The 15,314-nt window shown below is 41.1% G+C and overlaps 1 protein-coding gene across 1 annotated transcript in view; it reads right to left on the minus strand.

Annotated features, from left to right (window-relative positions):
* Positions 1-14,944, minus strand: part of LOC135470642 (SCO-spondin-like) — a 35,311-nt gene extending 20,367 nt beyond the window's left edge. Inside the window, exons 1-15 of the mRNA XM_064749677.1 lie at positions 14,600-14,944; positions 11,486-11,621; positions 10,999-11,178; positions 9,681-9,848; positions 8,785-8,943; positions 8,341-8,499; positions 7,401-7,571; positions 5,916-6,071; positions 5,491-5,554; positions 4,864-5,045; positions 4,379-4,543; positions 3,691-3,855; positions 2,951-3,115; positions 1,852-2,016; positions 69-233 (exon numbers count right to left, since the gene is read on the minus strand). Of these exons, the coding sequence (XP_064605747.1) occupies positions 69-233; positions 1,852-2,016; positions 2,951-3,115; positions 3,691-3,855; positions 4,379-4,543; positions 4,864-5,045; positions 5,491-5,554; positions 5,916-6,071; positions 7,401-7,571; positions 8,341-8,499; positions 8,785-8,943; positions 9,681-9,848; positions 10,999-11,178; positions 11,486-11,621; positions 14,600-14,944 (2,545 nt within the window). The remainder of the gene's footprint in view (positions 1-68; positions 234-1,851; positions 2,017-2,950; positions 3,116-3,690; positions 3,856-4,378; positions 4,544-4,863; positions 5,046-5,490; positions 5,555-5,915; positions 6,072-7,400; positions 7,572-8,340; positions 8,500-8,784; positions 8,944-9,680; positions 9,849-10,998; positions 11,179-11,485; positions 11,622-14,599) is intronic.
* Between the last annotated feature and the right edge of the window lie 370 nt (positions 14,945-15,314).

The following is a 15,314-nucleotide window of genomic DNA, read 5'->3' on the forward strand; positions in this document are numbered from 1 at the left end:
ATGGACTATTTTATATGAATTTTCTGCCATATTAGTTAGATGTTCATAAAATAAGAAATATTTGTCACCTGGGCAAGGATGTGTATTACACGCCTGTGTTTCTCTACTGGACCCGGAGCAGTTCGCACCGCCATGTTTGCCAGGGTTACAACCACGCATTCGTACTTGAGAGCCATTACCACAAGACACTGAGCACATTGACCAATCAGACCATTCCAACCAGAAACCATCAACTAAGGTGAAAGACAAAATTCTCAGTTAACCGTTCGGCTAAATACGCATAAAATGATGGAAGCGTTTTTTGGCACTTCTTTTCAGTCGCAAACAGCAGCTGTCTACAGGTCTTTCTATCTATAGATGTGTCGATGGGTCAAATTTGTGATATTCTATTTTTTACCATGGCCATTGACTTGGCGAGGAGTAATTAAAATATAATCTATTTCACTAATACACTATTAGTTTGTGATGTTAAAACTCCCTAATTAATGTTTACAGTTATTAATTTCTCTTTATAGTTAGATGAACTAAATACACACCCGTCAGCCACTGGGAAAGCATAAAAAAGTAAATCACCTGGACAAGAATGTGTGTTACACTGTTGTGATTCACTGGAAGATCCTGAACAATTAGCGCCTCCATGTTTACCAAGGTTACAGTTTTGCATGCGCACCTGGGACCCAGTTCCACTTGAAGTTGTGCAAACTGACTAGTCGCACCACGATAACCAGAAGCCATCAACTTAAACCAGATAAACCTGAGAATATTTCATTTGCTACTTCCTCACAAATGTGTCATTATTATATTTATTTTATAGATATATAAATGCATGTTGTCTGTTATATGAGCGTTTAAACTAATTACATTATATGTTTCAAATGCTATGCTATGCCCCCAACACAGAAGATTTTGAAAAAAAAAATTGTTAAGCAAATCAAACTTCTGTATTAACCAAGAATAACTCAAATTACTGCCCTCAGCTGGTTAGCGCGCTGGCGCAGCGTAATGACCCAGGAGCCTCTCACCAATGCGGTCGCTGTGAGTTCAAGTCCAGCTCATGCTGGCTTCCTCTCCGGCCGTACGTGGGAACACCTGCAGCATGGTCGTGGGTTTCCACCGGGCTCTGCCCGGTTTCCGCTCACCATAATGCTGGCCACCGTCGTATAAGTGAAGTATTCTTGAGTACGGCGTAAAACACCAATCAAATAAATAAATAAATCAAATTATTGCCTATTACTAAGTATGGGACTGTCTTGTACCGATACAATTTATAACGTTGCTTATTCTAAACTAACAACATAAATCGTTTGGAGCTGGGCTTTTCGACTTTTTGCACAAAAAATAACTGTATAACGTCTAGAAAGAGCAAACTGATTTAATCTAATGAACATGTAAGAGCCACATCTTAGTTGATGTTTATTTTGGGGCAATTATGCTGTCAGGATACTGGATAAACACCTAGTTCATAGTTTCCTGTTGTGGGTATGCAGGCCCAACGGATTTACTTTACTGCAAGTTCCTAGCCATCGGCGGTACAAACGCAATGGCTGCTCCAATGATTTTCTAATATCTGGAATTTCATCGCATTTTTAATGCTTGTATGGGCGTGTTTGAGGTTCCAAAAGTCATGCTTATAGTTTATGCACGAACAAACTGCGTTACTGGCACAGTTGTAACTACCATTTTATTCCTTTAATTTTATATATTTATTTATTTGATTGGAGTTTTACGCTGTATTCAAGAATAATTTTCACATAATAATGTACTCCAACTCTCTGCACATGTGAATGGTTGTAGAATAAAAACACGTGTCTTAAATTTTGTCACAAATGAAGGATATACATAAATAATCACCTGGACAAGGATGTGTGTTACATTCCCGAGTTTCATTAAACGATCCGGAACAGTTCGCACCGCCATGTTTCCCAGGGTTACAAACACGCATGCGCACTTGAGAACCATTACCACATGCCTCGGTACACATTGACCAATCCGACCACTCCAACCAGAACCCGTCTACTATGAAAGACACACAAAGAACAGACTGTCACCCCACGGATTTAGTTGTTTTAAGCACTGATTTTCCCATGTGAATGACGCACAGGAAGGGAAGGAAACTCGATGGGCGTTAGGGAATAATCCCTGTAAATAAGTTTTACAACTAAATTTATCAGTATATCTACACTGCAGCATGGAGACTAAAAATTTATTTTCACTCGACTAGTCGAATTCGGCGGGTAGAGTCAGTCGACAATCTCATATGGTGTGAACGCGGCATCAGATGTGTCAGATGAAGTGTGCTTCTAGCATTATTGTTTTGGTTAACTTGCTAAGATGAGTCAAATGTAGTGTGCTGTTTGTGTTGAGTCTTACGTGACTCGGTAAGATGGGTCAAATGTAGTTTGCTTGCTACGTTGTATCTAGAATGGCTTCTATCTCTTCTTCGCCCTAGACCATATTCGTGTTTCTAAACAGCTGGTCAACAAACCCATTTTCATTTTGCATTACCTTAATCTATTATATTTCTAATTAAGACGAGACAGTACATGGGAAGGTTTTCAGTAGCCTGTGGATACTTCTCACAGAAGTAGCAACCGTCCACAGTATTGGCAAATGCCATTTGTATAGTTTGTGCATAGAGTCGTAATGGACACTGACCAATTCACAGCCACTAGGACAATGTGCAAATGCCATGCCAAAAACAAGAAAGAACTAATTGAAATACAACAATACAGACGCGTGGATGTAAAAAAATCTACAATGCCACTACCGGCATCATTTAGAAGAGTCTAAATGTTTCACATAGCGCTGAATTCAGTCGTAATTATGAATTGCCGCTGAATACACCAGTGAACAAAGTGAAAAGTGCAAATATAATTAAAAGCTTCGTAAGTGTATACAAGAAATGTGTCAACTGCTAAGAACATAAAGTAAAATGCGATTTGGTCCTTACCTGGACAAGGATGTGTATTACACTCTTGAGACTCTAAAGAGTCACCAGAGCAATTGGCTCCACCGTGTCTTCCGGGGACACAGTCGCGGGTGCGCTCTTGAGATCCCACACCACAGGGCAAGGTACAAGGCGACCAATCAGACCACTGCCACCAATAACCGTCCACTACAAAGACAGAGAAAGAAAAGCAAACTGTTTGAGGCTATTCGCATTTATCTCTCAGAATGTAGCCAAAGTAGTGTCCAAATAACAATAACAATATAATATAAAAGTCTACGGCATAGAGAGTACTATCAGAATACAAGAATTCTTGTACCAGAGAGTGCTGTTGTTGGCAAACTGGTCACCCGTAACGGGTAAATTCCGGCCTCTTGTCAGTTTACCTCATTTAACATTAGAAAATTACACGCCCCCTAGCATCATGGCTTAAGAGCTCCGCTTCACGGTAAGACGTAACATCACAAGTATGTCTCATCCAGTATAGCCAGTGCCACTGTAACACCACTAAAATGGCATTCCACTCATAAAAGTTAATTCACATGACAAAGCTGCACGAATTAGCTACCATTACAGAAATACGGCATTACTAAATCTAATGATAAGAATGACTACTTGATGAACAAGGCAAGAAATATCAGGACAAGGCAGGTTTTGCTAGTAATATATCTCTCTCATATTGTAGCCATGTTTATCTAAGCTTGGCGCGTTGTCTCCCAATCTAAACAACGGTGTGTGCTTACCTGGGCAAGGATGGGTGTTACACTCTCTTGTTTCATTGGATGGTCCAGAGCAATTGGCACCGCCGTATTTCCCAGGATTGCACTCACGCATGCGCCCCTGAGATCCACTACCACACGGCACAGTGCACACTGACCAGTCGGACCACTCCAGCCAAAACCCGTCAACTGCAATGAATAGACAAATTTTTTAAATTCCTCGTATGTTTAGTGGTAATGTCTTGAAACTAAGCAGTCGCTACGATTTATATTTAGTCCCTTCAAGTTTTTGTGCCTAGTTGGTTAGCATGTCATCTTGGCGCAATGACCCAGCAGCCTCTCACAATGCGCTCGTGGTGATTCCAAGTCCAGCTCATATTGGATTCCTCTCCGGCCCTACGTGGGAAGTTCTGGCGACAACCTGGGGATGGTCGTGAATTTCCCCTGGGTTCTGACCAGTTTCCTCTCGCTGTAATGCTGGCCGCCGTCATATAATTGAAACATTCTTGAGTACGGCGTAAAATACCAATCAAACAAATGAATAAGCGTTCCCGTGCCATCACCAAAACTGCACAATGTAATTACTACCAAAGAGTGGGTGTAATAATTCATAAAATGGGCAACTTCAAAATAATGTCAACATGGTGATCGTTAGTTCGTTATACCTATGACACGACTAGTCTTCTGAATATAACAATGTTTGACGAATTACCTGGGCAAGGGTGTGCGTTACATGATACTGTATCTTGGGACACGCCTGTGCAGTTGATACCACCATGTTTGGCAGGATTACACTCCCGCATGCGCGTCTGGGACCCACTTCCACATGAGACAGTGCACTCCGACCAATCCGACCATTCCAGCCAGTAACCGTCCACTGAATGAAAAATCCAGTACAACCCCATGAAGTGAAGGACACATAAAAGGTTAAGTGAATACACTGAATAAAAAATTCAAACATTTTAGTCTAAAATTTATTTCAGCTTCATTTAAACATATGAGAAACTTAGTCAGTGGAGCTACTGCAGGGTAAAATAAGACTGGACAATGATAAATTCATCTCTTGTCTGACCATTTTGATATGGTTTAATTGAGCAGTGTAATAATACATATTCTGTTTGATCACTCAGGTGATAATGGGATTAAAAGACACTAACCGACGTGTAAACTAATCACCGATGAATAAAGACAACTCACCTGGACACGGTTGTGTGTTACAGTCTGTCACCACCCCTGCTTCCCCAAAACATTCTTCACCACCATGACGAGGGTCTGTACAGTTCCTCTCACGTGATCTCCATCCGCCTCCACACGTAACAGTGCACTGGGTCCACGCCGACCACTGCTGCCAGAGACCGTTGACTGTTGGGCAGCACTGTCTACATTAGCTTGTGTGTCCCTACCGCTTCTGTTGTATTGAACTTTATGACATGTCTAAACCTCTATAGCTACTTGACCGGGGAGAGGGGAGATTTGGAAGTCTTGCCCTACCAACAGGAAAACTGGGGTGGGGACGGACAGAAGATGTCATGCTAACAACACAGAGGAAAGGCCAGTGTAGAGACAAAGTGGTGAGGGTATACAGATAGGTGGTGTCACAAACACACGCACAAGACAACAGAAAAATTCCATTGGTGGGCAAGTGCAGGATTAAACCTGGACCATTTACCTGCTGGGAAGGTTTTATAGGTTATGCGCTGTACTAAGCAAGGATAGGGGATGGGCTCTGGTCATCTACAGCCTAGTCTAGAGAAGCAGTTCTAGGGGAATGCGGTACAGTATGGGTTCTTCCGAGGTGGAATATGAATGTTATAGCGGAAGAACATTGTGATGAAATGCACTGAATGTAAAGCTTCATTGGTAAATATTAAAAGCTGAATAAGTCTTCCTGAAAATGGATTTATCACAAGTGTCTTAATCAGTCATATCTCTTAACGCATGTCTGTTAGCTTCTTTGGATCGCTATTAAATTAACGGAATGGATTGTGACGACCGCGTCACGATTTCAGATCTCAATTAACACCTAACCATCGTAAATCGACCTCGATACATTTGAAACGCACTGTTTTGTAATGAAAGATTCATGTGTAAGCTTTTGACAGTATGGTTGAGTACTATTTTATTAACAAGTGCTGAGGGTATCTAAGGAAGCTCTACGTATATAAACACGATTACAGGTAAACAGTCCAGGTTTTTAGAGACTTAGGGTGAGATGAAGTGTTAATGTGAGATTTAGGTAATGTCTGTACCAGGACAGGGAACGTTGGTACTACAAGCCTGGGTTTCTTCCGTCGCCCCACTGCAGGACACCGTGTCGACACAGATCCGGTATCTTCTGTGGCTGCCATCCCCGCAGGATACATCACACGCCTCCCAGGGACCCCAGTTGCCCCAAGTCCCGCTGCCTAAGAAGAAGGGTCGGGTCAATTAACGAGGCGCTTAGCACAATGCTAGGGTGTCATAGGAGAAACCCATCAAATGTTGTGCCCTTCCGCATTCTTCTGAATGTCCCCGCAGAATTCCAGATTTGGGGCGGGCCGTTTGGCTTAACCAAGACTCCATCCACAACAATGTTATTGTAAGTGACTCATGCTTGAAAAATTGAACATGACATTTAGACAAATGAAAGATAGGGAGACAAACTGGTGATTCACAACTTATTACAAGTCCATTAAGTTGGTGACATCATAGGTTTATCAACACAAATAAAAGAAATAAAGAGCATCGAGCAAGACAAGCATGCTATGACATTTACATTGTGAAAAGCTTATATATGCCACTGCACTGAAACCCATTCATGGATTGAACGCCGACTACACACATAAATCCATAGTTTTGAAAACGATTCACAACATCATGGTAACAATATACAAACATTCATCATGCACTATTCGCAACAACATAGATTCTCACCAACATGCATTCTCAACAACACAAATTTTCAACAGTAATAAACATGGAGGAAAAACCAAAGATTACTAGCAGGGCAACTACACTTAGACTAAGCTACTAATATACTAATGTTCATACAGCTAAGCCAGGCAAGCAAATATTATAAATATTTCAAATACCTTTTGCCATCATTATAACTTATTTCTCTTTAAACCTCTCTCGGAATATAAAAGATCGTTCCTAAATGTCTCTCTCTCTACACAAATCATTCCTGAGATGAGAGAAAAATAGGCGGAGAGAGCTCCATCACAAGGAATGCAGGAAATATGTTATATGTGACAAAGCAGAGCACCAATACTCCGCTATACAGCCAAACAGACATGTAATATGTAAAAAACAGCACTAAACTGGCACCACGACCTCAAGGAAAGACAGCCACGAGCATTGCATAACTTATATTATAGTTTATTGTTATTGTGGTTATATAAAGTCTACAAACAGTGAAATAACGTTAATATTACAACTTGGTCCATATAGTAGTTCATAATTACTCTAAGAACAAACTTTGGTTTAGGTTGTCCAAACACAATATAAATTTTCATAATCAATCATAAATCTCGTGACATCTTTGAAGATTTTGCGGAATGAGTGTTTCAGAAAAGATAACATTCTAACCCAAAAAGTTTGGCTCTTATACTCTACTCCAGAAACATTTGTGTTTACATACGAAATGTCATTTAGATACTTCATACATGTTTTGTCTTCTAGTATCATGGCGGTTAAACTTGAGGTCGTGAAAAGTGAGAAGCTGCTGCGCAAAGCGTGACTGACTACGCAGTTACCTGGACAGGGCGGCTGGGTACACGCCCGCTGTTCGATCCCGGGGCCTGCACACGGCTCTCCTCCATGTAGAGTCGGGGGAAGGTCACACATGCGGGTCCGTGTTTCTATCCCGGTCTCACACGTGACGGAACAAGTGCCCCATGACGTCCACATGTTCCAATCACCGTCCACTGAAAGACGGAACCGCGTCACAATTCATCAACATTCATAGGGGCTGAATTTTCCATACAAATAAACACCATGAAAACAGACTAGGAAGTAATCTAAAGTATGGATAAACACTATTTAAATGAAAAGTTTATTTATTTATTTGACTGGTGTTTTACGGCGTACTCAGGAATACTTCACTTATATGACGGGGGCCAGTGTTATGGTTTGTGGAAACCGGTTAAAGGAAAAAAAGAAGTTTACAAATTCGCATATATAAATCACGCAAAGCACAAAAATTTAATTGCCATTCTATCAATCCAACTTAGATCTGCCTTACTTGCTGTAGAAGAAAACATCATTGCGCCTTAGAAAAGCTAAATTTAACGTATTCCTAGAGTAAATGTAGGCTACCGATGTCAAAGTGAAACCAAACATATCGATGGAGGAAAACGTCCAGCCGTACTTTTTATCTTTACCTTCGGGTTTCTTTCTAACAAGGTAGGCCAACGACAAAACTATGTGGGTTTTACGAAAAATATATGCAGAAACATTCAAAGCATAGGCCTACGTTTGATGGAGCGCTCAAAACGTTTCAATGCGATCTTGCCATACGCCAGGTTAAAGCATAGCGCTGTGGTGGGGCTAGAGTATAATAAAGCTAACCCTAGAATTGCACTGTCAGTAAACACGTTCTAACTATTCATTTGTAGAATACAGTTAGCAGTAGACAGCAACTGAAGGATGAGGACGTCGCGGGAGTTAATTCCTCGATTCCGCTAGTATACTCACCCTTACACTTCACCCCGGCAGCAATGCCTCCTGCACACTCTGTGGTAGCGCTCCACACGCTGTGACGACAGCCCTGGATTTTACGTCCGGTAGTCGGACAAGAAACGTCTGACAGAGTTATCGTTCCTGTACCCATTCCATACCGCCCATCTGTAACCACTGGGTGTACACAAGAGAGACATTTTTGTGGGTACTTCTTGTTATTTGGTGGCTGTTAAGGTATCAAAAGTCTAAGTTCTGAGTGAGTGAGTGACTGATTACAGGGCTGATTAAGTGGCTGATTGATTGATGTAGTGTGAGAATGAAGACAGCTATGTGATTGACGAAATTTTAATGCTCTGAACTGAGATATTGGCCAGATGGCCAAGGAAAAGTTGTCGATTTCTGTAGTTAGTGTTTTCAGTATGTTAAATACGTGAGTTAGCAGTACGCATCTAGCTTTACCTTCACTGGCAGCGGAAAATCCCATCTGTCGGCACGCAGTATTGGCAGCATTCAAATCCCATTTGTCAGCACAGATAGAACCCCACCTCTCGGTGAGATCATTAAACAATTCAATTCGTCCTTCTCCAAACGTCGGTCCATCCTGTAGACGGACTGGGGCTGTGACCACAACAATAAGACATTCATACGTTTGACGTAGTGATATTACAGATCCAATATCTTTTGTCTTACCTGTGTATGTCTAAAATTCCCTCTAAGGACTCCATCTCTATTGAATCAGGAGACCTGAAGACTTGAGAGGACAGGTTTTCTTTTAATTTAACAGATTGCTAAACCCAATAATCATGTATCCTCACCTTTTTTCCTTGATTGTTTCCTGACGCTGTACTCATGAATATTTCATTTATATGACTACTGCCATTATCATTTTTCGTCTATAAGCTGAATGATCTCTCACCTGAATATGCTGAGGTGAATTACGAAAACTATTACGGATGAAAAATGAATGATGAAGTTCTCAAAGGTCACTGCTCTACATAATTGTGACGGTGTATCTCTGTATGCAACTAGCTTTCTGCTTTCACATCAAACTGGCACATCAGTGCGTTTACTGCTACAGACGTCACAGTAGAATGTATTCAACATTTTCTGCTTGACGACATAGTCACGACAACTGGAAATACAGATTTAAACCCTGTATTGAGTTTAAGGGCGGTAAAACTTCTCATTTATAAATACCTGTACAAGTTTGTAACTAACTAAACACGCGCTGAAACATGGCATTTCTTGTCGAATGTGCAGGTAGAGTAAATTACATATAAGGGTAAGGGGTATACCACCCGAAACTACCACTGTTTCAAAAAAAAATGTATACAACGAATGTGACGCCAGTTTACCTTTACAATCAATGCCCTGACAATACCCGGTCTGGTTCAACGGCCCCATACAGAAGCGATCCACCCCGGGGGTTCCGCCGTTCGAGCAGGTCCGAGTCCGTGTTCTGAGCCCTTTGCCGCACGTGGTTTCCGTGGAACAGACGCCCCAGTTCCCCCAGTGGTTCCAGCCTGATGGCAACATCATCATAGTAATACTATACTATTGACCTGTTCTTCGCACCCTTTAAATTTTAATTTCACTTCCAATGGAGCGATTTCATGATAAATGCAAAACTATTTTTTTTTCCTGTGTACTTATACACTTCCTCTATATGATGACTTTTAAGTAAATAAATTGAGGAAACCAGAAATAGCAAAGAGGAAGCAACGTATAATCAGACATCATCCGGTGGAAACGAAACACATTCCGGAGAAAATCAGATATATAGTTTCGGAGGAAACAAGACATATAGTTCGGGGGAGACATAACCATAAGGAAACCACTGCATCTTGATAGGTGCCTTACAAAATGACAACAACTTGAATGTTCTAATACATGCATTATGAATACGGTTTTGTTGACTGTCCAATGACCATCAATTGACACGTGCGTGACGAAGCTCACAATTTTTCTTAGAAAGAAAACTCCAAAAATGAAACTCATATAAGAAAATACTTCTGTGTATTGGCGTCAACTTGAACCATTATCACGAATGTTCTCACAGAAAGAAACATGGAGGGTTATACAGATATTTTGTGGTGTTTTGTGGTCTTTCGTCATATGCTTACATCATGCTTAGGTCATGCTTACGTCATACTGTACGTATGTTTATCACTGTATGCGCACTATGCGGGAATCTTGTACAGTTGGAAGAATAGAACTCAGTGTGTTAACTTGTACATCCGCCTACCTTGCCTAACTACTTAATTACTTCATATCTATCTTAAGGATATACCATAAAATGATCATGTATTTACTGTAGTCCAAATACCTGACGCCAAGGACAACATATATTTCGTATTGGGATTGCCATTGGCAATTACTAATAACAACCTCTAGTTCGGATTAGTATTTACTACTACTGGAAAATAATTATGTCTTGTGAAGCTTTAAATTCAGAGATTTTTTCGTACTGGTAAATGCAAAACTAATCTGGTTTGTTTCTTAATACTGCATACCACCTAAGGATTTCATTCAGATGATCCAAGAATTGCATCATTGATATAAGGCTCAATAATTACTGTCATAATTGCCACTGATAGTCTTTCGTCACATATTTCGTTTATGTCATTCAGAAGACCTCACAGCCGCGAAAAGTAAGTTACAGTCTTGACTTACGCGGACACTCCTGGTCATCACATTCCTCTACGTCTGTGTCCTTCCCGGGGCATCGCAAGGAGTCCGTGACCTTTTGAGTCTGTCCATCCATACACTTCCGGGTTCGCAGTCTCCAGCCTAAACCACAAGTCACGGAGCATGCGCCCCAGTTCGTCCACGCGCCCCAATAAGGCCACGGTACTATAAAAATATAGATCAAGAATAGATCAACAGTACGACAATAATAACAATATCATTCAGGTATAACCTACAATGTCATAAATTATTGGTTTAATCAGCTTTAGGGGTAGAGGAACCCGGAAAGCCTGGAGGAAATCTCCGTCTTTCACCAGGAGCTGATGGGCCGCTGCTAGAACTACGCGTTAGCGAAATGAACCAGCAAATGTCCATCGGCCTATTTTAAAATATGAATGAAGCGAATAAAATCTAGGCATTAATCTAGAGATATTCCTGAGTGATAAAAGATTTATGTGGTGACAGGACGCACCTTGAGTTTGACAGTGGTCTCCCGCCCATCCCTGGACGCACACACAGTGGAAGATGTCGGCCCCCTGAGAGTCAGTCGTCTCTATACACTGTCCTCCATTCTCACAGGTCACGCCCGTACATAAGCCGAGAGCCAGCTGAAACAGGTGTCAGAGTATTTGGATAATAATGCAGTTTTATACTTAGTTTAATAGCTTGGATAAATATACGCGTTGACGAAGATCAATGCACACAATGATTTAAGTATTGCGTATTGAAAGCTCCAGCAATGGTTTTAGTGACTCCAAGCACTTCCGCTGTTATCATACCAATGCCATTGATATATAGACCGTTACCATACGAGTATAGACCATTGCCAATGGTAAATAGGACCTTAGCAATGGTATATAGACAATTATCGTTGGTATGCAGACCATTTCTAGCGGTATATAGACCATTACCTTTAGTACATAGACCATCACAATTGACATGCAGACTATTACAATTTCTACACAGACCATTTTCATCGGTATACAGATGATTACCATCTGTATAGAAACCATTATCACTGGTACACAAACCATTATCAATGATGTGTAGACCATTACCACTGGTAAATAGACCATTACCATTTGTTTACAGACCATTACCATCTTCATACAGACCATTATCATCAGTATATAGACCATTACCATTGGTATATAGACCATTATCATTGGTATATAGACCATTAGTTTTGACATATAGACCCTTACCATCGGTATACAGACTATTACCATTGGTGTACAGGTCATTGCAATTGGTATATAGACCACTACCAACGGTATATAGACCATTACCATCAGTATATAGACCATTATCATTGGTATATAGACCATTAGTTTTGACATATAGACCATTACCATCTGTATACAGACTATTATCATTGGTATATAGACCATTAGTTTTGATATATAGACCATTACCATCGATATATAGACCGTTATCAACGGTGTATAAATCATTGCCACTGGTATACAGACCATTACCATTGGTGTTCTGTTGACCATTGCCATTGGTATATAGACCATTACCACCGGTATAACATTATCATTGGTATATATGATATTACCGATTATCAAAACCAATCAACAAACTCATGTACTGATTTCAAAGGCTGTATGCAACATTTGCAGGCCAGGGAACCTTAACCCAGAGCTATAAGGGGATAATAGTGAAAGATGCTTGCGATAAAATGTCGTGGAGCTGCTTCAGTGGTCTAATGGTTAGAACATCCGTCTCTAAGTCGGGATTCCTGATATCAAACTCGGGTAGAGTCATGCGAAAGACTTTAAAAAAAACTTGTTGCTGCCTCGCTTGGAGGTCTGCACTGTGGGGTTAGAGCAAGGAAACATGACTGGATGGCCCGGTGTCGGGGTAATGTGACTGGTTGGGGTATCATGTCTATTGTTTTCGGCATGATATACTTCAGTGTCGGAAGCACTTTGACAGCATGGACTTTGCCACAAGGAGGCGCAATATTTGTACATAAACCTCCTCGTCGTTATATGACTGAAAAACTTGTTGAGCACGACGGTAAACTCCAAACATACATACACACATACATATATACATGAAAAAGTCATTGCAAATAATGGACGATAGACTGCCCACACACATGTGAAACAGTAACAGCAATACCAGTATTAAAATTTAAATTCATTTCGATTCCTTTTTGGTTACAACTTTCGGCTAAAGTCCGTAAAAGCTTGGGGAAGTGTTTGAGCATGCGATTACATATATTTTGTACCGAGAGAAGACTTTGAGTTTAGTCCATCATGACTTGATGAAACAAGCTCCAGTTCTCGCCGCAGCCGGCCGGCCCCTGGCCAATAGCGTCATAGGTTCGAATCCAGCTCTCGCTGGTTCAGCTTCAGGTTTCAGTCAGAAGTTTTGTCGCGTTCCTGATGAAAGGCGCTGTTTGTCTGCTTACGACGGACGCAAACCAGGTCGTCTTATATATGAATATTTTTGGTTATATTGAATTCAACACCAAAGGAGTGTACTGGTATACGTAAAGTAGAAAGCACTCTCTATGGAATCCAGTTAGGGCCATCGTCGTACTATCGTACAATCGTACCGTTCCATCATCCGACGATCGAACGAAGCGATTGAACGTTACTGCGAATCAATGGAACGATACTGTACAGCCATGAGAGATGATGCGAAACAAAGCATTCATGGCTGAACTACTGTTCTGACTGCTTATTTCAAAGTGTTTGTATATATACCAACATTTCATTGGCATACGATCAAATCGAGAAATGCTCGATTTGTGTTACGATGACTTCCACTATAAACTAACACTGATATACATGTACCCCCTTCCAATTGGCCAAGTTCAGATAATCTTTCGATGGGGGCCTGTACTGACATTCAGTACTTCCACCAAAGCTGAATGTACAAATTTCCCCACTACAGAAAAAGGGACAATACTCTGTATTTGTAGCCTTTCTCGCACTAGTAAAAGAGTCGCTAATAAGATCCTCCATATGCATCCAGATTATTGTCTAAATTCAATACACTTGGGCTTGGCTCAAGCTCAAGTTGTACACATGATTACACCCAAATCCGTAAAGTTGTTGATAGAGAGACAGACAAATAAACGCTGGCGAAGTTATCATCTTCTAGGCAGGGGTAATTCCACATGTGTTTGAATCGTTGCTTAGAGCGACTTGTGGATGCTTTGTATGATAAATAATCTAATGTGGAAGGTGGTCAAAATTAGCGTGTGAATAATGCGATCTAATACGTTACTAATGGTGGATAGTTGCCCAGATTTTTAAAACATATATTTGTGAAACGTTTTCAGAAAATATTACAATCGGTTTAAGAAGACACTAGCTGATGATACAGGCAGCACTATTTAAGTGGTAAAATGAAGATTATACGCATGCTAGCTGAGAAATTGTCTAAAATGAAAGATAATGGCAGGGTGATTTTATATGGAATTCATTTAGAGCAGTAGTAACCTCCGACTCTTCTACTGAGTATATATCTAATTGTAAAAAATCGTTCTGTAATGCGCAAATCTGACTTACATTCTACGATATTAATCGGTTGGAAAAATACTGCGTGCAGTTAAAGGCTGACTTACTGGATCAATGGAGAATGCCTCCCGCTCATAGTACTCTGACGTGGTGTTCTTGCGCAGACTCGACGTCGGGACGTCAACGTGGCTCTTGTCGTTGAGGACACAGACTGCGGGATCGGACAGGAAGTTGTAGGACTTACACCGGTTGTCCTTTAGACAATCCATGGCGCACTGCGTCACCACAAAACGGTTCTGTGTCACCTGGAGCGGAACTACGTGGAGGAACATGTCCTTTGACGGATAGTCTATCTTTGCTTTGGTCCAATCGTACACTAGCCCTGAGGCGATGTTAAGCCAGCACAGACATATAGCAAGGCGGAAAAGACCATTTCCTGGGGGACATTCCATAGTGCCTCACACTAACGTTTTTGCAGTTTTTCTAGTAGCCTTGTACTGGCAGTTAAAAAGACTGGGCTGTATCGAACACCCTATTTTGCCCTTTTCAGGACTGGCAGCTTGCGATAGAAGAATTCGATACACGGGATGTATAATGTACAAACCCTTCGGCCTTCCAACTTTCCAGCACTGGAGTCAAACTCTTCCACTCTGCCAACTGTAGGATATGTTCGGTCAGATGCGGAATTTCCGACAGGGCTCTATCCGCCTGACTGATCACATAAACACAGGCGAGATACTAGACAAACATGCCATAGCGACGAGCTTGAAACGTAATTGCCGGCTTAATGAATAATTAAAATTTAATTAAGTCTTAAATGTG

This window comes from Liolophura sinensis, chromosome 7 (assembly GCF_032854445.1).
Source record: "Liolophura sinensis isolate JHLJ2023 chromosome 7, CUHK_Ljap_v2, whole genome shotgun sequence".
NCBI classification, from domain to species: domain Eukaryota; kingdom Metazoa; phylum Mollusca; class Polyplacophora; order Chitonida; family Chitonidae; genus Liolophura; species Liolophura sinensis.